The sequence below is a fragment of the Eublepharis macularius genome, chromosome 1 (genome assembly GCF_028583425.1).
Source record: "Eublepharis macularius isolate TG4126 chromosome 1, MPM_Emac_v1.0, whole genome shotgun sequence".
In the NCBI taxonomy this organism is placed as follows: domain Eukaryota; kingdom Metazoa; phylum Chordata; class Lepidosauria; order Squamata; family Eublepharidae; genus Eublepharis; species Eublepharis macularius.
This window is the reverse complement of record NC_072790.1, coordinates 145,754,977-145,778,501: the sequence shown is the minus strand read 5'-3', so window position 1 is coordinate 145,778,501 and position 23,525 is coordinate 145,754,977. Positions and strand designations below refer to the sequence as shown.

Genomic DNA, 23,525 nt, shown 5'->3' with positions numbered 1-23,525 from the left:
TGCACGAGTGGATTTGAATCATGCTTATAGTGTTTCTCATGATTCTGCTGAATGTCATACGTGTACCCTTACTCCCTTTAGACAGCCCCGTATGTACCCTGGAGAATGCTCCGATCAGCTGATGATCCCTGGCCCCAGGGAGGCTCGGTTGGCCTCAACCAGGGCCAGGGCCTTTTCAGTCCTGGCCCCAACCTGGTGGAACTCTGTCTGAGGACACCCGGGCCCATCAGGATCTTCTATCGTTTTGGCGGGCCTGTAAGACGGAGATGTTCCACCAGGCCTATGGTTGAGGCCAGCATGAGATCCTCACTCAGCCTCCCACCAGCCTCCCACTAAGTGTGGGGTTATACAGTGTCCACCGGCCGGCTGCCCAACATATGGGTAGAGCACAGGGCTATGTAGTGCCCATTCGTTTGCTGACCCACGTATGGGTTGCAGTACGTTATCTGTCCGCTTCCCTCCTCCTGTATGTTGATGGGCAGGAATCTGGAATTGACCCCATCTTGGGACAGTTATTATCTGCTGTTGATTTTATGATGAACTGTTGTTTTATGAATTGTTTTAATATTTGTATTATATTTTTATAACTGCTGTACCTCTCCCTGAACCCACTTGCAGGAAGGGCAAGTTAGAAATGTTAATAATAATAATAATAATAATAATAATAATAATAATAATAATAATAATAATAATAATAATAATAATATAATATGATATGATTAAGAGATTGGGAGTGCTTGCAGACTTGCATGCTCATACTCCTTTTCCCACCTTCTTCTTGTGAGTTTCCGCTGTCCCTTTCAACCAAGTTGTAACATTAATAACTGTACTGGTATCTTTGCTAACCATGGTGAGTTCTGTACCATAAGCCAATCTCGTTTTGACAGTAGTTGCAAACTGTGGTTTGAAATGGTTTGTGGAAAAATTCAGGCCGATTTCACATGGTCAAAATATCCAGGATTAGAGTTCAAACTGGTTTGACTTGTAAACTGAGTTCTGCATGGAGAAAGGCTGCATCTGGCACAGAAGCAATGTTCATCTTCGTTCTTCTGTGCCTCCACACATGGGGACTGCGCAGGCGCAGGCCAGCCGCCGGAGAATTTTCTAGAGCTTCCATGGCTCCGAAGGGGCCGTTTGTCGCGCGCCTCAGCGACCGTTTTCCCACCCAAACGGTCACGTGATCCTCCAGCGACCAACGGCCCCTTCCCTCAGTTCTCTTCTTGCCGCCGCTTGGAGAGAACGTGAGCTTCGTTGCTCTGTGCTTTTGTGCTTCGTGCTTTCTCTAACTGATTGCTTGGCTTTTGACTTCGGACTTCGTGACCTCGACTATTCTTTGGATCTCGCTTTGGACTTTGACGTGGACTCGGTAATTTGACTCGGACTGTTTTTGACCCTTCTTTCGCGTGCCCCTGAAGATGGCCTCTACGGCTCTCTTCAAGCATTGCCTGCAATGCCACACTAAAATGGCCAAATCCGATGGCCATGATCTGTGCCTTTTTTGCTTGGGGGAGACCCACAATGTCTCGGCCTGTAGGATCTGCCAGGGTTTCACCAGCAAGGCCCGGCAGGATCGCAAGGCCCGACTAAATTCCTCGCTGTGGCAGAAGGTCATGTCGGAGGGAACCCCGTTACGTCCGTCCAAGGCCGGCCCTAGCCCCTCTGCCGAACGGCAATCAAGAGCTGGCTCAGTGGCCTCCGCGAGGTCGGGGTCGAAACCGCGTCCCCCGAGTGCCTCGGCGTCGAGAGCGGCCTCTCCAGCGCAGGGACCGGTGCGGCCGCCCCGTAGCGCGTCATCCACCAGGTCGGATCCGAGACCGACATCGGAACCGAGGATCCTGGTACCGAGTCCCCGATCGGAACCGACGACCGGATCGATTCCGATAAAGTCTAAGAGGTCGAAGCCGAGGTCCCCTTCGAAGGCGAGGAGCGCGTCGGTTCCGAGGTCTTCTTCGGAACCGGCAAAGAAGAAGAAGAAGACTAAACATCATCGGTCGCCGCATCCCGCTCCTCAGGAGGAGGTCATCGTGCTTCCTCATACGCCTTCCCCTCATCTGGGTTCCCCCGAACCAGAGGACGTCTCCGTGCCGGTGTCGGATCCGATGGCCTTCGAGACGGTGCCCGCGGAGTTCTCGTCGGGGCCGGAGCCGAGCCCGCGCCGTCGGAGCCAACCATCACCTGCCCTTCGGTCGCCGAGGCTGGAACCGAGCCCGTCTCCTCGTCGGAGCCGTCCATCTCCTGTCCGTCCGTCTCCACCTGCAGTCGGTCGTGAGCGGCGCCGTTCCGGGGACAGCATTCGATCTGCCCGATCCACTGCATCCCGGCATCGTCAAGCCTCCTACCTCCCCTCGCCATACCGTTGCCAGTGGGAAGGGGCACCTGCTGGGTTCTCCGAGTCGGAACCGGGGCCGTCGACGTCGAGGCGGACGTGGTTCCCCCCTCCAGTCCAGGGTGAGGACTCCCAGCTCGGATCCGAGGAGGGAGAAGTTGAGAGCCTGGCCGACTACCAGTCGGAATCCTGGTCTGAACCATTGCCGGCTGAGGATTTGGTGCCATCTACGGGCTCCCCGTTCGAGGACCTCCGCATCTACGCCGACCAGATGGCTAGGATGGCCCAGGCCCTCGAGATGGACATCTCTTCGGCAGTTCCCCAGACTAAGGACAAGCTCCTCAAGCGGATCTACGGGGATAATCCGGCGTCCGTTGGCTTCCCCATGCTCGAGGGTATTGAGGAGATCGTGGAGAAGGTGTGGAAGGTGCCCTGTGATCAGCCTCCAACATCTAAGAGGATTGAGCAGCTTTACAAGATCAAGCAGGGCACCTGGCCGGCGTTGGTGAAGCACCCTCCACCTTCTTCCTTGGTCACGGAGGAATTCAACCCCCGACGATCGGGTCACTCCTCGGTGCCTGCCGATAAAGAGGGCAAGAAGCTGGATGCCATGGGCAGGCGCCAGTACATCGTCGCTTCGCTGGGTCTGAGGATCGCCAACTACCAGACCATCATGGCTGGGTACCAGCTGTACCTCTGGGAGAAGTTGGCATCCTACACTCGAGACCTCCCACCTGAGCAGAAGGCTGTCGTCTCCCTGTTGCAGACAGAGGCTGTCAGGCTGTCTAAGCAGCAGATGAATGCTGGGAGCCACGCTGCTGACACTGCTGCTCGGGGAATGGCTTCGGCGGTGGTCCTCAGGCGCCACTCCTGGTTGCGGTCTACGGCCCTGTCCCAAGAGGTGCGTTCCAGGGTGGAGAGCATGCCCTTTGAAGGGGACTCGCTGTTCTCCAAGTCCACCGACGAGACCCTGAAAAAGAAAAAAGAGGACAGGCAGACGGCGCGGTCCTTGGGTCTGGCTCCTGCGGACAAGCCCTCCTCCAGGCCACGGTACGCTCCCTGGTCCGGCCCTTACCATTACCAGGGCAGATACCAACAGCAGCGGCCGGGCTACCAACAGTATCCTGCCTACCAGCAGCGGCCTTACCCTCCCGCACAACAGCAAAGGAGGCGTCGGCCCTTCAAGCCTCGTCCGGCACAACAACCGGCCCAGCAGAGAGATCAGCAGGGCGCCGGGAGGCAGTACTGACGGGTCACGCCAGCCGTATCCCCGAACTTTTCGGACAGACTGAGTCCACTCCTCTCTGAGTGGGAGTCAATAACATCTGACTCATGGGTCTTAACTATTGTTGAACTGGGATACGGGCTGGAGTTCGTTGAGCTGCCTAGATGCAGTTCGCCCCTGACCGCTGTCAATAACACTATGGCCGAGCTGGATGCGGAGATCGTGTCGCTCTTGGCCAAGGGTGCTGTGGAAGAATTGCCCTATGAGGACTCTGTAAAGGGATTCTTCTCTAGGTTCTTCTTGGTCCCCAAGAAGGATGGGGGCTTACGTCCCATTTTGGATCTGAGGGGCCTTAATGCCTTCCTCAAGGTGACCAAATTCAAAATGGTTACGTTGACGGCTGTGATCGCCTTGCTGAAGCAGGGAGATTGGTTTGCGGTTCTTGACTTAAAGGACGCATACTTTCACGTGGGCATACGGAAGGAGCACAGGAAATACCTGAGCTTTGTTTACCGGCAAAGGGTTTTCCGGTATAAGGTGCTCCCCTTTGGCCTGTCCACTGCCCCACGAGTGTTCACTAAATGTGTGGCCCCTGTGGTTTCCTTCCTACGGGAAGAAGGCTGTACCATCTTTCCGTACCTCGATGACTGGCTCATCGTGGCTGAATCGGAGTCTAGGCTGGTGCAGGACATTGGCTTGGTACTTAGCACTTGCCAACGCCTGGGGCTCCTGGTGAACTTGGAGAAATCCAAACTGGTGCCCAGCTGCAAGGTGTCCTACATTGGCGCACTCTTAGACTCTGTGGAGGGTAAAGCTCTGCTCCCCATGGAGAGGGCTCGGTCCCTAAGGGGTCTGGTGTCCATGTTTAAAAGGAACCGATTCCAGTCTGTGCGCACTATCCAGTGCTTACTAGGGCATATGGCAGCGGCTACCTCTGTGGTGCCTTTTGCTAGGCTGCGTATGCGCCCGCTCCAGAACTGGTTTGTGCGGAAGTACGATGCTCTGCTACACCCTCCGTCCCTCAAATTCTCTGTCCCAAGGGTCATCCTCTCCTCCTTGGACTGGTGGCTGTCTGATGACAACTTGTTTAGAGGGGCCCCCTTTGGGTATCAGCACCATGACGTCACGGTTACCACTGATGCCTCTCTGTTGGGATGGGGGGCTTACTGTGGTGATGTGTCTGTGCAGGATGTCTGGTCTGAGAGGGAAAAGACCCTCCATATCAATGTGCTTGAACTAAGGGCCATTCGTTTCGCACTTGTGTCTCTTACAGCGCTGCTGAGAGATCGCCAGGTGTTGGTGCAGACGGACAACACGACTGCCATGTACTACGTGAATCAGCAGGGGGGCACAGTGTCCATGGCCCTGTGCCGGGAAGCCACGCTCACTTGGCAGTGGGCTATCAGGAACGGCGTATCGCTCCGTGCTATACACGTGGCTGGGTCAGACAATGCCCGGGCAGATGCCCTCAGCAGGGTCCCTTTGCTGGACCACGAGTGGGAACTGAACGTAGAGTGCGTTGGGCCGATCTTCCAGATGTGGGGTCATCCAGTGATAGACGTGTTCGCCACTGCGGCGACCACCAAGGCCCACACGTTCTGTTCCAGGGCAGGGAGCGACCCCCTCTCTATTGGGGATGCCTTCCAGTTTACGTGGACGCAGGGCTTGCACTACATGTTTCCTCCATTCCCCTTGATTCCCAGGGTCCTGTGCAAGATAGAGGAGGACGGGACGGACTGCATCCTGGTGGCCCCCTTCTGGCCACGGCAGGTTTGGTTCCCGAAGCTCCTGCGGATGTCCCAACGGACATATGTGAGTCTGCCCCCTCGGCAAGACCTTCTCCTAAACGGGAGCCTGGTCCACCACGATCCCAGGAAGCTGCACCTAACGGCTTGGCGGATCGTTCCTCCCCGATAGGCTTTACTGACGAGGTACAGAGGGTCCTCCTGAATGCTCGTCGGCCATCCACTAGGCGCGCTTATGCGGCCAAGTGGCGCAGGTTTGAGCTCTGGGCACTTGCCAGAGGAGTGGTGCCTGACAGCAGTCCCTTGGGGGTTGTGTTCGAGTATTTGTGCCACTTGCGTGGCCTGGGCTTGAAGGTGTCCTCCCTCAAGGTCCACCTGGCAGCGATATCAGCTGCTCACACCCGAGTTGAGGGTGCTACGGTGTTCTCTCACCCACAATCCCGCCAGTTCCTTAAGGGCATGTACAATCTTTACCCACCTGTGTCGACGCCAGTGCCTCAGTGGTCACTGTCCTTGGTGCTCTCACGTCTCATGTTGCCTCCATTTGAACCTATGGCTACATGCCCCTTGGATATGCTATCCTACAAGGTAGCATTCTTGGTGGCCGTTACATCGGCCAGAAGGGTCAGTGAGCTGTCTGCACTGCGGTCTGACCCTCCCTTTCTTGTGTTTCATCCCAACAAGGTGGTCCTGCGTCCCTGCCTCGGGTTCCTGCCCAAGGTGGTGTCCGCCTTCCACCTCTCGCAGGATATCTCACTACCTGCGTTCTTTCCTCAACCTTCCTCTAAGGGGGAAAAGGCCCTTCATTCCCTAGACTTGAAGAGGGCCCTAGCCTATTACCTGGATAGGACGAAGGAATTCCGCTCCAGTCCTCACCTGTTTGTATGTTTTGGGGCCAAGGAAAAGGGTAACAGGGCTTCCTCACAGACCCTGTCTAGGTGGATTGTGACGGCCATTAGCAAAGCCTATTCCCTGGCAGGGGTGGCTTGCCCGCTTCGTGTCAGGGCCCACTCCACGCGGTCCCAAGCATCCTCTTCGGCACTCCTCAGGGGGGTGCCCCTGGTTAACATTTGTAAAGCAGCCACATGGTCCTCTGCAGACACCTTTGTCAGGCATTACGCCATTGATGTCAATGCGGAGCAGGATGTATCTGTGGCTAGGGCTGTCCTACACTCCCTTTTTTCCTGAAGGAGTTTTGGGATGACTTTCTTGGCGTACCTGCTGGGTACCCTTGAGTGAAAGAGTGTATATATGTACCTTGGGGTGTATATATGTAAATATTGAGTATTTATGTGTCCTTACACAGTTTTTTACATAGATGTATATATGCATATCTATTTGTTTTTGCTTGTTTGTTCAATAAAATTGTGTTGGACTTCACCCCCGCCTTCCTTATTGTGTGAAGCTTGGTACACTCCCATGTGTGGAGGCACAGAAGAACGAAGATGAAAACAGGGTTAACATACCTGTAACTTATGTTCATCGAGTTCTTCTGTGCTGACACACAACCCTCCCTCCTACCCCGCTGTGAACTCCAATGCACAATAATGTGGTGGCTGTAACGGAAATTGGTGTTTTTAAGGTGTTATGGCTGAAGTGTGTTGGTCAAGCGGCGGCAAGGGAGAACTGAGGGAAGGGGCCGTTGGTCGCTGGAGGATCACGTGACCGTTTGGGCGGGAAAACGGTCGCTGAGGCGCGCGACAAACGGCCCCTTCGGAGCCATGGAAGCTCTAGAAAATTCTCCGGCGGCTGGCCTGCGCCTGCGCAGTCCCCATGTGTGTCAGCACAGAAGAACTCGATGAACATAAGTTACAGGTATGTTAACCCTGTTTTTCTTCATTTACTGCCCCCCCCACAGCTTTTCTCCCTGCGTACCCTGAAGTTTTCTTTACAGCAGAATTGTTGCAGGGTTTTAGCAGTGCAGAATGTTTATATTGGTGGAAGCCAAGGATCGGCCTTTCTCCCCCCTCTTCTTCCCCATGCGTCCTGATTGGTTAAGTTGCAGCGTTTTGGCATGCCCTTTCCACCCCCTCTCTCCTCCCCCTCTGATCCAGATTGTTCGTCGTCCATTAGTCACTGCAGTTTGTATGCAGTTGTCTTCCTGCATTCATCATCTGCAGCCACCTCCCTTTTAAAAGACCTTTATTTAAAAAGTTGCACCATAACAACACATTTCTAAAATAAATAAATGAACATCCAGGCCTGATCTGGGCATCTTAGTTTTGACCTTGAGGTTTCTCTTTCTCAACAGGAGCACTGGAAGACTCAAAGGAGTCATTACTGGGTTGCTGGCCAGTCCTGAACAGTAAGATTATACAAGATTTAAGCAATTCTTGCTTCAATTGCCTGAAAAGTGCCCTAGAAGTCCCAAGAATGTATAGAAGAACTAATAAGGTCAGTATGTTATGCATGTGAAAAATGAGAGCAATGCAGCCTCTTATGAGAGCAGTGCAGCCTCTTCACTTATGGGTCCGCACAATGTGTTTGAGTTCTCTATGTATCAGTTCACTGTCTAAAGATTCAGAAAAGCCACCCACTACTGATAGACATTTTTCTCTTGTATTTTTACTTTTCCAACCAACCAGATTCACACATCCTCATTAATCCTCCCCCACTAGTACTAGCCCCTATCCTGTGTATACAAACAAACCACTTACTCTCTTTCATGGTCGTAGACCAGCCTATGAAAGCAAGAATTAGCAAGTTCTGAAGCTTCATAACTTCCCACTCTGCTTAAGGAAAATGGTGATACTTGCAAGCCTGCATACATTCACAAATGTTGGTTCACCTTAAACTATATCTCCTTCCTCTTTTTAATGATCAGGATGCACATAGAAACTGGTAATCCCTTCTGTCCCCAAAGCTGGTTCTTTTTGCCTCTGCTTTCCCTTCTAACATAAGTCACATTAACAGAGCAAAAGAGGGAACTATCAGACTGCTTCTGCCTGTACGGTGTCTGTTTCTCATATAAATGAAGATTGTCTCTCAAGTGTCAAGAATTTTCATTTCAAAGTGTTAAGACTTCTGTATCCAAGGGCTGAAAGAGGAAACTACTGACTGATAGATGGGAAAAATATTGCTCTTAGTTTTATTATGCTGTCTAAGAACAAGACTGTTTTCAGCGACTCAGTTCAGCTATTTTGTTAAATTATTGAAAGCAAGACGTACTGCTGATGGAACATGCCCTTGCAGCCTCCTGACAGTTCATTTATTTTGGGCTAATCATTGCTTTTGGTTAAAATGATTTTACATTTATCTATCATTTCTCTTGCTTGAGACATTGCAGAGTAACTCCATGAAATGGTGAAACATTAGTTCTTTAGATCTATCCTGATAATGACTTTGTCACATCTGCAGCAAAGCTAAGTCACTGCAATGCCTCTTAGCTCCATTTACAGTTTGCATGCCCTGTTTCATCTCTCATTGCCTTTGAAATTCAGACTTGCTAGAAAGCAAAGCAAGAGGCTTAATGTAGGTTTGAACCCTAGTGCTGCAAATTGTGGCTCAAGCTGTATATGATGGCAGGAGACCTATTTGCTTAACTCCAGTATTCTGCAGTCATGTAAAATGGAGTTTGAGCAAAATCAGTTGTGCCAAGTGATGACAGCTGAACCTGTACTGTTCCTTAGCCTTTCTTTCAAGGTAGTTTTGTTCCAGCCAAACTCAGTTCCTCTGTCCTGTTCTGTTGCCATCTTCCTGCAGCTGATGAAGATTTTTTTGTTTTAGCATTCCCATCTGCCCAATATTTTGATTGTTGTTTTTATGTCCTTGTATGTATTTTAGCTCTGGTTTAAACTGTTCTAATATTTCTGCTGGTTTAATATGTGATTTTATTATGGATGTTCTAATTTGTTACTTTGTTGGCCCTTGTGAGGGCAGGAAGATGGGATATAAATTTTGTTAAATAAATAAATAAAATTCTGTTTAGAAAATAAAAAAAATAAAAAATAAAAAAATTCTGATACCAGAGCTTGAAACGTATCTAGGAAAATATACTGTGGGAAGGTGAACTGTGGATGGATGAGGAAATTAGCTCCCTTACCTACACATTGTTTTTACTTTAAAAATTAGGGACCCTCTCACTTTGTGTTTGTTTAAAGCTGAGCGTCCCCATACCTTCAACGTTAAGCTCTTTTGTAGCACCTCTAACCAAGAAAGCCAGCAGCTCTCCTAAAATGAATTTTGTCCACCAAGCAGTGATCTACTCAGATCTGCTTTCTGTCTGTTCCTGAAACGGAATATTGCTGAATTGTTTCAGCAAGCTTTTAACCAGCCATGACATCTTTGCCCCCTTGTTACCCTAATTGGAGGGGGGGGGGCGTCTGCTTGTGAGTTGGGGGAATTAGCATTCAAGGATACACAGTGAGAGGGGATAACTGGGATCTCCATCAATGTATACCAGGACTGTTCCCTTAGAGAACAGTCAGATAAACAGGTGGATGTTCTACAGGAAAGGTTTCTTTTATTAACAGAGAAATGAAAGACAAATGTAGAGGGGAAACCACACATAATGTGCAAACATAGCTAACTAAGAAAACAGTGAAGAAAGGGGGAGAAGGCAGTCTCAGAGAGGGCTAAAGTTACCAGTCTTAAAGAAGGAGGTCCATGGAGGAGCAGCAAAATGACCAGCACTTCACAAGGGGAAGAGAGGGCTCAGACATAATCTGAGGGTGTGTGAATGGGTCCCAGAACACACACACTGAGCACATGGCTGGAGAGCCCAGCTATAGAGCAAAACATACTCTGGAGCAAAACTGGTATCTTGTTTCCAGTGGCTTAATAGCTTGTCTAGAGGTTTGGACAGTAAGTTAGGAGAGGCTTAATGGCTCTACCTGAGGTAGACAAAAGGTGTGACTGGGGCTTGATGACTCAGCAATTGCTGGATGGGAAGAACTATCAGGTTCGCTGAATAGCTCTGATTAGGGTATGTCAAGGAAGAGAAGCAGGGCGGTGACAGGATTAGCCAGTTGTTCTTCGGAGACCTCATTGTTCTTAGGTATATGTCACTCTCTGGGGTAGAGGGGGGCATCAGCTAGTCAGCCACTTGACTCAGCTTCTGGTAGTTTTCCATGCTGTAGCTGGGCTGGCAACACCTTGGGCTAGGAAGTGCCATGTGCTTATGGTATAAGAGGAAGGGATTTATGATACTACGTTTACAAACTGCACTCGTAGCATGGTAGGGGGTCTGACTACTAACAATGTGGTTGTTGTTGCTTTTTACTATTGGTTGTATTTGTGGGACTCCTTAATTGTAGTGATGTTTTTTGTTTTAATATATACTATATATTATTCTTTTTAAAGTTGTAAACAGATTTTTAAGGGTCAAATATGTGACCTCAATAAGGAACCTAAAATATGTTCTATTATAATAGATTTACCAAATAAAAACCAAATAAGTAGTCTTCTGAGATACTTATCTGGTTGACAGTCTTTTTTAAACATTCTGTTTGACCCCATCTAGGAGGCCCCACAGTACCCTCTATTTGGCCTCTGTGTGTGTGTGTATATATATATGTATATATAGACAGACAGACAGACAGATAGATAGATAGATAGATAGATAGATATGAAAATAGAGGAAAAATCCTGTTTTCTGTTTATACATGTGATAATCCAATGCTGATTTGGCTAGGGAAAGGAAGAAGAGAATTTAATTTTAGTTTACTTTGGAGGCTGAGTGGGTTGAGCACACTCAGTACATTTACCTAGGATTTAAATCTTACCCTAAGTTTTCCATCTGTTTATTTTTTGACTAGTGCTGAATAATTCCAAATCTCAGTTGTTCATGAGCAAATAAACTAGAACACTTCTGAATCTTCATGTACTGCAGCGTACTTATGAGCATATATTTTGCATTTCTCTGTTGGTGAGGGCTATCCTGCTCTAGATGCTAAAATAAGCTGTTTACTCTCTCTTGTTTTCCTCTTGCTTCATGTGTCATTAACCAGGAGGTTCCAACTAAGGCGTTGCCCTATGTTGACAGTGCCCTTAAACCTTTCTACCAGCTGAAGAATAAACACAAAGATACTTTGAAACCAGTTGTAATTGAGCAATGGTTTGAAGGCGCCCTCAGTAATAGCTCTCAGAAGTAAGTGGAACTCTAATATAACTCTACAGGACCACTTCATCATTACATGCAATTCTTTCCGTTTCTAGCTGAGGACAAGTTCCTGTGTTCAGTAAAAGCCATTATGCTTTCTCTCATCTCTTGGGCTCCATTGTTAAAGAGTACAAACAGTGTGGTAACTGGTATACGTAATAACTCATTATAGCTCTTTCACACATGTAATGTTTTCCTGTGTTTAACATAAGTTTACTTTTATTATAGTTGTTTTAAAGTAGAAAAGGAGCCCTTTGCTGGCAAGTCTGGATCAGGTATCCTTGTGTGTATCCCCCTGGAAATATTAGCCGGAAAGCCCATGGAAGATTGAGACCTTAGGTGAAACATACAGACTTCATGTGCTGCACATCTGCTGCCACCCTGTAAAAAATGCAGTGAAGCAATTTGCTGTATAGTGCTAGCATGTTAATTTATTATTGTTAGACAATTAGGCCCCTTTCACACTTACAGTTTAAAGCGCCACTTTTGAGCAGTAAGGGCGATTGCAGTGGCTTTGGCTTGGCACCGCTCCTTTCACACTGTTCCCAGCAGTTTCGATTTGGCCTCTTGTGATTCCTTTCAGACCTGCCTTGAAGCCTCTGTTCAGTTTCGGTCTTTCTGGGGCATTGCAGTGCACATCACTGGTTTTTTAAAAAAACTTTGAGCATGCATAGTAACATTTCTAGGTTACTACAGCTTCTGAACAAGCCCCCCCCCCCCATGCCCACCCTTCAACCACCCACTCCCACCTCACTCTTCCCAAGGGTAAGGCAGGACTTCAATTTGCACGGCACCTTTTTAAAAAAAGTTCCGGCATGTGTAATAATGTTGCTATGTTACTACATCTTATGACTGGCAAGGCCCTTCAACCACTCACCCCACCCCACTCTTCCCAAGGGTAAGGCAGGACTTGTGGTCAGGTACAATGAGAGAGAGCAGACTCACACCCACCCCCAGCTCAGCTGAGAAGTGCTGAGCCACAGTTTGGCTGGGGCACCCTCTCTCCTGCTTCGCAGCCTGGCTGCAGAGCAGGAGAGCGGGTGCCCCAGCTGAGCCCCAACTCACTGCACACTCAGCCGAGATGTGCCAAGCCACGGCTTGTTTGGGACGCCAGCTCCTACTCCGCAGCCTGGCTGCAGAGCAGGAGAGCAGGTGCTCCAGCCAAGCCCCAGCTCGCTGTGCACTCAGCTAAGATGCACCAAGTTGTGGCTTTGCTGAGGCGCCCGCTCTCCTGCTCTGTGCTGTGTTGCAGAGCAGAAGAGTGAACGCTCCAGCCCGGTGCATCTCAGCTGAGCCAGGAGTGGGTATGAGTCTGCTCCCCCCCACCGTGCCTTACCCTGGGGGAGGGAAGTCCTGCCTTACACCTGGGAAGAATGGGGTGGAGTGGGTGGTTGAAGGGGAGGCATGGGGTGCCTTGTCGATCAGAAGATGTAGTAATGTAGAAACATTACTACACATGCTCAAAGTTAAAAAAAAAGGTGCCCCAGCTGAGCTGCTGTGAGCCCGCTCTGCTTGCTTGGGAAGGCTGCAGAGCGGCCCAAAAGTATGGCAGAAAAGGAGTTCAGAGAGCTGACTTTGGTGGGTGTGGTTAATTCCACACAAATCAATCAGCTCCCAAGGAAAAGGAGAGGGGAGGGAGCACGGCAAAATGTTCACAATGGCATTAATCGAGTCAGCCCTGACTGGGCCCCTAATTAAAAATTAACATCGCGGTATGTCCGCAGGGAGAAAAATCGGGGTAATGGGGGGAAAGAGCAGCACCGCATCCCATGACTAGCTTGCAAGTGTGAAACCCCTGCAAACATGGGACGCGGAACAGGTACGGACACGCTTTAAAATCTGAGTGTGAAAAGTACCTTAGATAAGAAAATTAACTGAACATTTACAAATGTTTAAAATGTATATGCATAATTTGCTTGTTGTCCTTTCCTCTTTCTGCTCCCTTTTCCTTTTGAGTGGTATCATAGGTAATATTTTGAATTGAAAGCTGCCTTGATTAAAATGACAGGCAGCATATAAATGTAGCAAATACCTAATTAATTTTGCTTAAGTGTGCTTATACAGAAGCGTTTGTCTGTGAGTATGTTATATGTGTGCTATGTGCTATCAAGTCCCTTCTGACTTATGGCAACCCTATAAATGAAATCCTCCAAAAAGTTCTATCATTAACAGACTTGCTCAGATCTCGCAAACTAAATGACGTGGCTTCCTTTATTAAATCAAACCATCTCATTTTGGGTCTTCTTCTTTTCCTGCTGCTTTCAGCTTCTCCCAGCATTATTGTATTTTCCAGCGAGTCTTATTTTCTCATGATGTGACGAAAATATGATAGCCTCAGGTTGTTTTTTTCATTTTAATTTCTAGGGAGAGTTCAGGTTTGATTTGATCTAGAACCCACTTATTTGCCTTTTTGACCATTGTCTGTGAGTATAGCACAAGGGAAAAAAAATTACTATTATTACCATAACCACATTTTCTTTTCTCTTTAGTCACCTAGTTGCTAGTTAAGCTCTATCTATGTACAAACCCAGGCCTGGCATCAACAGTTGGCATGGCTGAGCATTTGCCAATGCCTGCCACTGATGCCAGACCTAGAGGAAGCAGGAGGAGGGAGAGTTATTTATTTATTATGTCATTTATAGTCCGCCTTTCTCACTGAGACTCAAGGCGGATTACACAGTGTGAGGTAAGTACAGTCAATATCAGGAACATTTCCATAAACAATATCATAGGGTAAGTAGATACAAGTTCACAAAGACATAGAATTAGTAGTTATCCAATACAACATAATGGTAAGGTCTCTGGTTCCTACCTCATTAGCAGATCATCTAAGATCCCCTTCCTACAATACACCCCTCCAATCTGAGTAAAAAGCCTTTTTGAATAATTCGGTTTGGCATCATTTGCAGAAAGCCAGGAGAGTGGGAGCTTTCCTGACCTCCACAGGCATGCCGTTCCACAGGGTGGGGGCCACCACAGAGAAAGCCCGTGTATGGTCTGCTGTTGATTTCACTAATGTGCAGGATGACACCTGCAGGAGACCCTGTTCTGAAGAACAAAGCTGCTACAGATGAGAATAGGGAGGGAGGCGGTCCCATAGGTATGCTGGACAGCACTACATATTGGAAGACCTCATCTAGAGAGAAGGGAGAAGAGGGTTGAAATTACCTTGGCTCAGTGACCTCCTCCCTGGGCTCCATTCCAATTCTCTTGGGAACACCACAGCAAATCATTCCTGGTCCAGTGTTTTTTGGACCTTCATAGGCAGATGACAGACCACACATGCCTCCAAGAGCCATTCAGAATTTCATAAGAGCCCCCTTTCATGTTAACATAGGCATATGTCTCCATTACAACAGGGCCAGTATCTGTCTTGTAAGCAAGTTAATTCTCCTGCAAAAAAAGCCTTCCTCCAACTCAGTCTAGCTCAGAAGAGGAACCCCCCCCCCACCTTGACATAGCTGATCTGGCAACCTGGATCCAAGCTGTGGCAACATGAAGATTAGACTGTTGCAATGCATTCTATGTAGGTCTCCCCATAAAGTCAGTTCAGAGACTCCTGTTGGTGCAGAATGCTGTAGCTTGATTATTATCAGAAACTAGATGAAGCATACATATTATTCCCATTATGCAGTCATTCCATTGGCTACCATTGGTTACCACACTCAGTTCAAAGTTTTGGCTATAGTCCCTCATATCTACAGGCCTGCCTCTCTCCCTATGCTATGCAATAGCAGTTTTGCTCATCTGAACAGGCCCATGTACAGGTACCACTTTGAAAATGGGCAAAATCAACAGCCGCTGTACACGTGCATTGTCTGTGGTTCTCCCCACCTTATGGAATAGCCTGCCTGAAGGATTCAGGAAAGTTTCCACTCTCCTGGCTTTCCATAAATTATGCAAAACTGAATTATTTAGAGGAGTTAGCCATGTTAGTCTGCAGTAGCAAAATAGCAAAGAGTCCAGCAGCACCTTTAAGACTAACCAACTTTATTGTAGCATAAGCTACAAAAAGGGATAGGCACTGTAAACTATACTACTGTGTACCATTTATTGCTGCAAGTATGCTCCTGCTAGATAGTTTCTACATTAACGTGTCATGTTCAGTTGCTTATGTTTGTTTCAGCTCTGTATCACATTTCTGCAATCCACACCCTATTGTATTGTTTATTTAAAGTCCCTTCCTGTTGATAGAATTGACTTACACTGTGTAATCTGCTTTTGAGTCTCAGTGGAAAAGGCAGACTATAACTAATGTAAATAAATAAAAAATAAATACAGCTGCACAAGAGTTTGCCTACCTTATTACTGCAAAGTGTAGATAAAGGAAAGATGTATCTGTAAAATATAGGGCCTGTCCCAGGCAATAGGAAACAGGTAAGTGGGATCAGTTGGGGATCCCATATGAGATGGAAGGGCAGAACAGAAATACTTTAATAAAGAAAGAAATGGCTAGATTGTGCTCAGCTGACACTGCAATTTGTGTTAAAAATATGTTATTTAGAACAATTTTAGGGAGGTTCCCCATCCCTGCTAAACATAAATACGTCACGTAAAACTGAATCTCCTCTCAATTTCTTGATTCAGGTACTTTGAGACTATATCAGATGTTCTGAATTCCGTAAAGAAAATGGAAGAAAGTTTGAAAAGGCTGAAGCAGGCTAGGAAAACTGTGATCACAAACAGTACCTCTCCAAATGGAGGCATGAGTGATGATAACAAAATCCGTTTGCAGTTGGCTCTGGATGTAGAGTACTTTGGAGTTCAGGTAATAGTTACATAAGGTAGCCTTTGTTGTTGTTGGATAAAGACACTGGAGAACATTTTGCCTAAAATGAGTGCTCATTTTAAAGGACTTCAGTAGTTAATTACAGTTCTTTCAAGCCAGAATCCCTTCTATGCTACCTGCCTATCCTCTCTTGAGCAAGTGAATAAACACATAATAGTACTTCAACGGTTAACAGTTACTGCTTTTAGGTGGAGTCTCTAAGCTTTTAAAAATAAAACTAGAGACATCTGGATAAGGTACACAAACTTTTGCAAAAAAAAATGGGGAGAGATGCTTTAACGACTTTCTGGATCAGAGGTAGTGTCACATTCAAAACTGAATGCTAATGACTACAAAGCTGCTGCTTTTTAGAGTCTATATAGGCTGAAAAAGCACTCTTATTACTCATCAGTCATAAAGACTTAGAGTCCAATCCTAAGGGTCAGGCCATCCACAGTGGGTGTGGTGGAGGCACCGCTGGGATGCTCCCTGTGAAGTGCTACAAACAGCACTAGTGCCAGCAGAGGAGTGCTATGGGCCATCTGCGAAGAAGCATGTCAGGCCTCCCAATAGCAACCCTGCCCCATTCAGCTAATGGCCACCACAGCCCCCTGACAGCCATGGGAGCGGTGTGGCGATCCCTTCCTACCGGTGAGCCCAACACGGGGCTTCCCAGCAGATATGGTGCGGGCAGTCTCAGTCAGAGTGGCCCAAGATGAGTCCATGGGGTGGCCTGCAGGACATGGGGTGAACACGGAGGAGGGCTAGACAGGCCTCCTAGAGTTGGCAAGGCCAGGAAGTGGGCTGTGCGGACAGAGTGACCAGAGGCCCGGCCAGCCATGAGTGCCGGAATTGGCAGCCAAGTCTGCAGCAGCCCTGGCCCTGACCTATGGCCCAGCCTGCTCCCCTGGCTGGCAGTGAAGAGGGTGGGGCGGCAGGGCCAGGCCAGGCCAGCAGCACCTCCAACAGACCATCCATGACTGTGAAGCGCATTCCTCACAGTGGGAGGCTCTGATCACTGCTGTCCCTGCCCCACCGTCTCCTGCCAATCCCAGTATGTCTCCAGACGATCCCTCTTGATTGCCACCCACATTGACAGGGTTGGTGGGATGTGATGTGCAGTGCAGTGCGTGAGACCCTTTTCCATGGGCCAGGGAGCGCTCCCTCCATGTCCCCACCCCCCTTGGACCCAGACGAGGGACTGGGCAGGGCTTGGCATTCATCCTCTGGCGGGCCCAGCCAAGACTCCATGTTGGTTCCCCACCCCCCCTCAGAAGATGTGGAATCAGCCCCCAGAGACAAGGCTAGTCCCAGCGACTGCAGGAGAGCCGATCCAGCTGCAGTGGTCCTCCAAGAGGGGGTCAGGTCCCATAGGTGAGCAAGAACTCCATTGTCACAGGTGCAGCCTGCAAGCAGATGTTCATCTACGGTCTTCCCGTGCAGTCCCACATGGGACTGCGCATGCGCAGGCCTGCCAACCTCGGAGATTTTTATAGCTCAAAACCACTAGAGGGCGCCCTTGCCTCTCAGCGTGCCTGCACGGCCGCTTTTCCCACCAAAAACGGCCTCAAGAGGCGGGACACCCCCAACATACCCTCAGTTCCTCTTTTGCCGCCAACATTGGAGGTTCTTGCTCGTCGTTAGTTTTCAGCGTTGGAGAAAAGATGTCGGAGAAGGCCCTGTTTAAGAGGTGTATCTCCTGCAATAGAAAGATGACCAGATCGGATGGTCATTCTAACTGCCTGTACTACTTGGGGGAGACCCGCAACACACAGGCTTGTAAGCACTGCCGCACCTTCACCCCGAAGGCCAGAGCAGAGCAGGCTGGGAGGCTATAGGCTTCTTTATGGCTATGGGCCATGGCTGCTACTGATTTATCAACCGTGGCAAAGACTCCTTCCTCATCAGGTTCTTGTACGCAACTGGATCCTGGGTCCTCCGGTGCCAAAACACCATGCCCATGTTCATCCCCAGCCCATACGGAATCGCATCCTCCGTCAGATCCGACTGACTTAACGGCCCGCAGCTCTTCAGTGCCAGTACTGTCTACTTCAAATCCAATGTCCTTGGAACCGAGGACCCCTCGGAGCAGAACGCCTTTGCCGCCAATTGTGACCTCGGAGCACTCACCTCAGGCTCGACGTGATGGTTCCACCTCGAAGGCTCCAGGCTCCAAGACTCCTCGGAGTAGAATGCCTGGAGAAGAAGAAGAAAAGACATCACTCTTCGAAGTGTGAGAAGGTGATTCTAGAGAGCGTACTCTCCTCCCAATCGCCTGTTGAGCCTCAAGGGGATATCGGATCCGAGTCCCTTAGCAAAAAGCATCGAGGATCGGGTGATCATTCATCATCCCACAGTACCCCTCGTTCTAAGGATTGGCTGGAGGAAAATGTAATTCTGATAGAGAAGCCCCCTACTCCATCAGGACGCTCTAGATCTCCGTACCAAGCCTCTTGGTCGTCGCACTCTTCCCAAGAAGGAAGGGGATGCTCCAGACGTCGAGTGAGCCCTTACTCACATAGAGAGGGGAGCCCTTACTCGAGGAGTTACCATGCCAGTGAGGAAGCAGCTCTGTACCATCACCACAGAGAGGGCTCCTATTATTCTGAACGACTGGTTAGAGGCTGCTCTAGATCTCCTTCGGTGAGAGTGTATTCCTACACCGGCTCTAGACGAACCCCACATAGTTCAGAGATGGGCTTTGAGGAGAGCACTCTACATCCTAGACCCTATGATTCACCACCCTCTGACTATCCAGAAGGTGTGATTGGCCCTACCGAGGATGCCTCGCCAACGGATTATTTCCATGCATACAAGTGCATGGCTAAGGCTCTTGAAGCGGATGTGGCCTCCACAGAACCAAAGTTGAGAGGCAAAATTCTGCAACACATCTACTCGGGATCCACTCCTGCAGCAGCCTTTCCAATCATTGAGGGCTTTGTGGACCTCCTCAACGGTTTGACTCTGAAACTGGCTTCCACTCCCGCCATTAATAGGAAGACCGAGAATCTTTATAGAACCAAGGACGATCCTTGTTCCTTTCTGTCTTTGCATCCTCTGCCTTCATCGCTCGTGACCGAGGAGATGCAGGCTAAGCCTAAGCAGGGGTCTCTATCCATATCTTCAGACAAAGAGAGCAGGAAGATAGATGCAATGGGGCAAAAAATGAATACCTCAGCCGCTTTCAATATCAAAATAACTAACTATGCGGCCATGATGGTAGCTTACCAGTTAGTACTCTGGTCTAAGGTTGCCACTTTCGTTCCAAAGCTGCCTTAGGACCAGAGAATCTTCCTCAAGTTTATCCAGGAGGAGGCGGTCCGTCTGTCCCGCCACCAAATCAACACCAGCAGAAACATGGTGGATACTTCTGCGAGATCGTTGCTCTCCACAGTCATCCTGTGGAGATTCACCTGACTGAGGTCCATAGCATTGCCAGCAGACACCAAGACAAAAGTTGAGGACCTCCCTTTCGAGGGACCTACCCTATTTTCTGAAAAAAACGATGACTACCTTTCTAAGAAACGAAAGGACTCACCACCTGCTCGTATGGTGTCCTTCCTCAGAAGCAGCAGCAACATTCGTCTGGGAGATACCAGCGCAGATCCTTTTCGTGGGATTGACAGCACCGTTTCCACCCTTACCAGGGGTACACCTATCATCCCCAGCGGTCTTATCAGAGCCCTCAATCATCTTTCCCTAGGAGGAAGCAGAATAATAAGGGCAAGCAGGGGGCTCATCAGAAACATCCTAAGGAGCAGAACCACTCCCACAAACAATTCTGACAATTACAGGGACCTGACCCTATGTTTGGGGTCAGGCTGAGTTCGTTTTATGCTGAATGGTGCAACATCACCTCTGATGCTTGGGTTTTAAAAATTGTTCAAGTTGGTTATAAAATTGAGTATTTGCAGTTACCTTACCTATGACTCCCTGTTTTTACTGATAAAGGGGCCTAACCAGGGGTGTTGACTGAGTTGTCAGCCCTTCTGGAGAAGGGGGCCATTGAGGAGGTTACAAATCAATCCTCATTTTTAGATTTCTATTCCGATTTATTTGTAGTGGAGAAAAAGGATGGGGGTCTCTGACCTATTCTGAACCTCCATAAATTGAATAAATTGATTCGAGTTCGTAAGTTTAAAATGGTGACCTTACAGGCAGTATTGACACTGCTGCCATCACAGTCCTGGTTTGCAGTTATAGACCTGAAGAACGCCTACTTTCATGTCTCAATTTCCCCAGAACACAAGAAGTTCCTACGTTTCACCTATGGGGAACGGATTTTCCAATATAGGGTTCTTCCTTTTGGGTTGTCCACTGCTCCGTGAGTTTTCACCAAGTGTGTGGCAGTTGTGATAGCCTTTCTGAAAGTCCAGAGGTGTTGTATCTTTCCCTATTTAGACAATTGGCTGATTGTTGGACAGTCAGCTGATGATGTAGCTAGACCGATCTCCATTACGTTGTTCACCTGCCTAAAATTGGGTTTGTTTGTTAATCAAAAGAAGTCCAAGCTTGATCCTTCCAGGAATATCCAGTTTATTGGGACCATTATTGATGGTGTGCGAGATGCAGGCTTCTTACCTTCTGAGAGAGCCTTGAAATTAAAGGCATTGATCAAAAGATTCAAGAGATGTAGATTCCAGTTTGCCCGGCTCATTCAAACTTTATTAGGCTGTATGGCCTCTACCACTGTTGTGGTGCCCCTAGCAAGGCTACACATGCGCCCCTTGCAGCTTTGGTTTAGCTCTGTTTTCTGTCCTGAGAGGGACCCTCAGTTCAAGAGGTTTGACATGCCCCGATGAGTCCTGAATTCTGTAGATTGGTGGATGAGTGATTCCAACCTTTTTAAAGGGGTACAATTTGGTTGCAGATAGCTGGATGTCTGAGTTACTACAGATGTGTCCACTCTTGGTTGGGGTGCTCACTGTGATGAATTCTATGCTCATGGTGTATGGGATGAATTTGAATGACAAGAGCATATTCACCTTCTAGAGTTAAGGGCAGTGTTACATGCATTTATTTCATTTGCAGATACCATAAGGAACAGCACCGTCCTGATACTTATGGACAACACGACAACTATGTTTTACATAAACAAGCAGGGGGGTACGGTGTCAGCAACTCTGTGCAAGGAAGTGATGAAACTCTGGAACTGGGCCACGGACAATTCAGTGTGGCTGCAAGCAGTACATATCCCAGGTGTAGACAACACAATAGCAGATCATTTAAGCAGGTTGCAGGGGGACAACCACGAGTGGTCCCTGCAAGACACTTATCTCCGCCGTGTTTTTACTGAGTGGGGTTTTCCAGACATGGACCTGTTCGCTTCCAAAGACAATCACAAGACTTCCTGCTATTGTTCCAATGGCGGCGTAGGCCGCGAGTCTCTTGGGGACGCGTTTCAATTCAGGTGGTCCTATCACCTGCTTTATGTGTTTCTTCCGTTTCCGCTTCTGGCCAAAGTGATCAGCAAAATACAGGCAGATGGGATGTTAGCCATCCTGATAACCCTATGCTGGCCATGGCAACCATGGTTCCACACTCTCTTGAGACTGCAGTCTCATCTGTACCACTTCCCGACAGCACCAGATGTTGTCGTGGAATGGAGTGTTTCACCCCAGAGTAGACAAACTCAAACTGACGGCCTGGCTGATCCTACAGGACACACCTTCTCTGAGGGTGTGACTCATGTGTTACAAAATGCGAGGCATTTGTCCACCCACCAGTTGTATACCCTCAAATGGAATAAATTTAGTGTTTGGTGTCAGGGGAGAGGTTTAGATCCCCTAACTTCCTCCCTATCAGAAGTTTTGGATTTACTTTAGGAACTCAAACAGAGGAGTTTGTCAAATTCTTCAGTGAAGGTTTATTTGGTGGTTATTTCCCCCTTCCATCCTCCAATAGATCGAAAGACTGTTTTTTCTCATTACACGTCCAAACTGTTTCTAAAAGGTTTGAATAATTTGTTTCCCCCATCAAGGATATAGTCCCTCAGTGGTCACTACCTTTGGTTCTGACCAGACTTTCATCTAAACCTTTTGAACCGTTGGCCATGTGCCCCTTGCGTTTTCTAATTATGAAGGTGGCGTTCCTGGTGGCCATTAGTTTGGCCAGGAGGGTAGGGGAGTTGGCTGTGTTATGCTGTGAACCCCCTTATTTGAAAGTTCATGCTGAAAAAGTGGTTCTTAGGACGAAGATGGATTTTTTCCCAAAGGTAGTTTCTAGCTTCCACCTCACTCAGGAAATATCCTTGCCAGTTTTTTTCCATAGTCACAGTTCGGAGGCAGAAAAGCCCTTCATTCACTAGATGTACATCGGGCGATTCTCTTTTATTTAGATCGCTTAAAATCCATTAGATTGGATTCTCACCTGTTTGTATGTTTCTCGTGTCAGAAAAAGGGTAGAAGGACTACTCCCCAAACCTTGGCTCATTGGGTGGTTCAGACTATCTTATTGTGTTATAAGACTGCAAACCTACCTTGTCAGTTGGAAGTTCATGCTCACTCCACCAGGTCCTAGGCATCGTCAGCTCTTCTGAGAGAGGTTTCGATCCAAGGTATCTGCAAGGCGGTGACGTGGGTCTCTGCTGACACATTTGTCAAGCACACTCCCTTGTGTCATGTTCAGGTATGCTATTACCAAAGAGACTCCATTTTAATCCTTTCAGTAGTATGAGTGCTTTCTTCCCAGGTGCCAGGACGTTCCCATGCAGCTATCTCCAGAAAAGGAATGTTTTGGCTACCGCTGTTCCAGCCTCGAAGGACTTTCTCTTTCCAAGCTTCAAAGGGATTGTTTTGAGAACTCTGAGAACTATGTGGGGGGGAGGTTGGGCCTGCTGAGATCTGTTACTTTGTACCTTATGCTTTGCCTGTCATTGGTAACAATTCACATGTACCATCCTGAATATTGTATTCAGGCTCGTGGACTATAATGCATTCTTTCTTCAGTAAACTTTTACAAACAAAGGGCTTTTGTCTGATTGCAGAAGGTAGTCTGGAGTAAGGACATTATCTAGCCACAGTTCTGACACCTTGGACATCCTGGACAGAAAGGAGACGGCAGTGGGCACGGCAGTCTTGCAATCGATCTTTCTGTGATAGCACGTCACTACCTCCACCCAGGTATTTAAGCTTTGTAATCTCCCATGTGGGACTGCACAGGAAGATAGTAGATGAAAAACAGTGTTGTGCTTACCTGTAACTGTTGTTCATCTAGGTCTTCCGTGCAGGCACACATACCCTCTCTCCTTCCCCGCGAATACTCTTGGTGCTTACCTTTGGGTACGGCAGCGAAAGAGGACTGAGGGTACAGTGGGGGCATCCTGCCTCTTGAGGCCATTTTCGGTGGGAAAAGCAGTCGCG

At 48.3% G+C, this 23,525-nt stretch overlaps 1 protein-coding gene across 1 annotated transcript in view; it reads left to right on the top strand.

Moving 5' to 3' along the window:
- Positions 1 to 23,525, top strand: part of COG2 (component of oligomeric golgi complex 2) — a 66,882-nt gene that overhangs the window by 39,658 nt on the left and 3,699 nt on the right. The window contains exons 15-17 of the mRNA XM_054982175.1: positions 7,548 to 7,690; positions 11,245 to 11,384; positions 15,984 to 16,164. Coding sequence (XP_054838150.1) covers positions 7,548 to 7,690; positions 11,245 to 11,384; positions 15,984 to 16,164 — 464 coding nt within the window. The remainder of the gene's footprint in view (positions 1 to 7,547; positions 7,691 to 11,244; positions 11,385 to 15,983; positions 16,165 to 23,525) is intronic.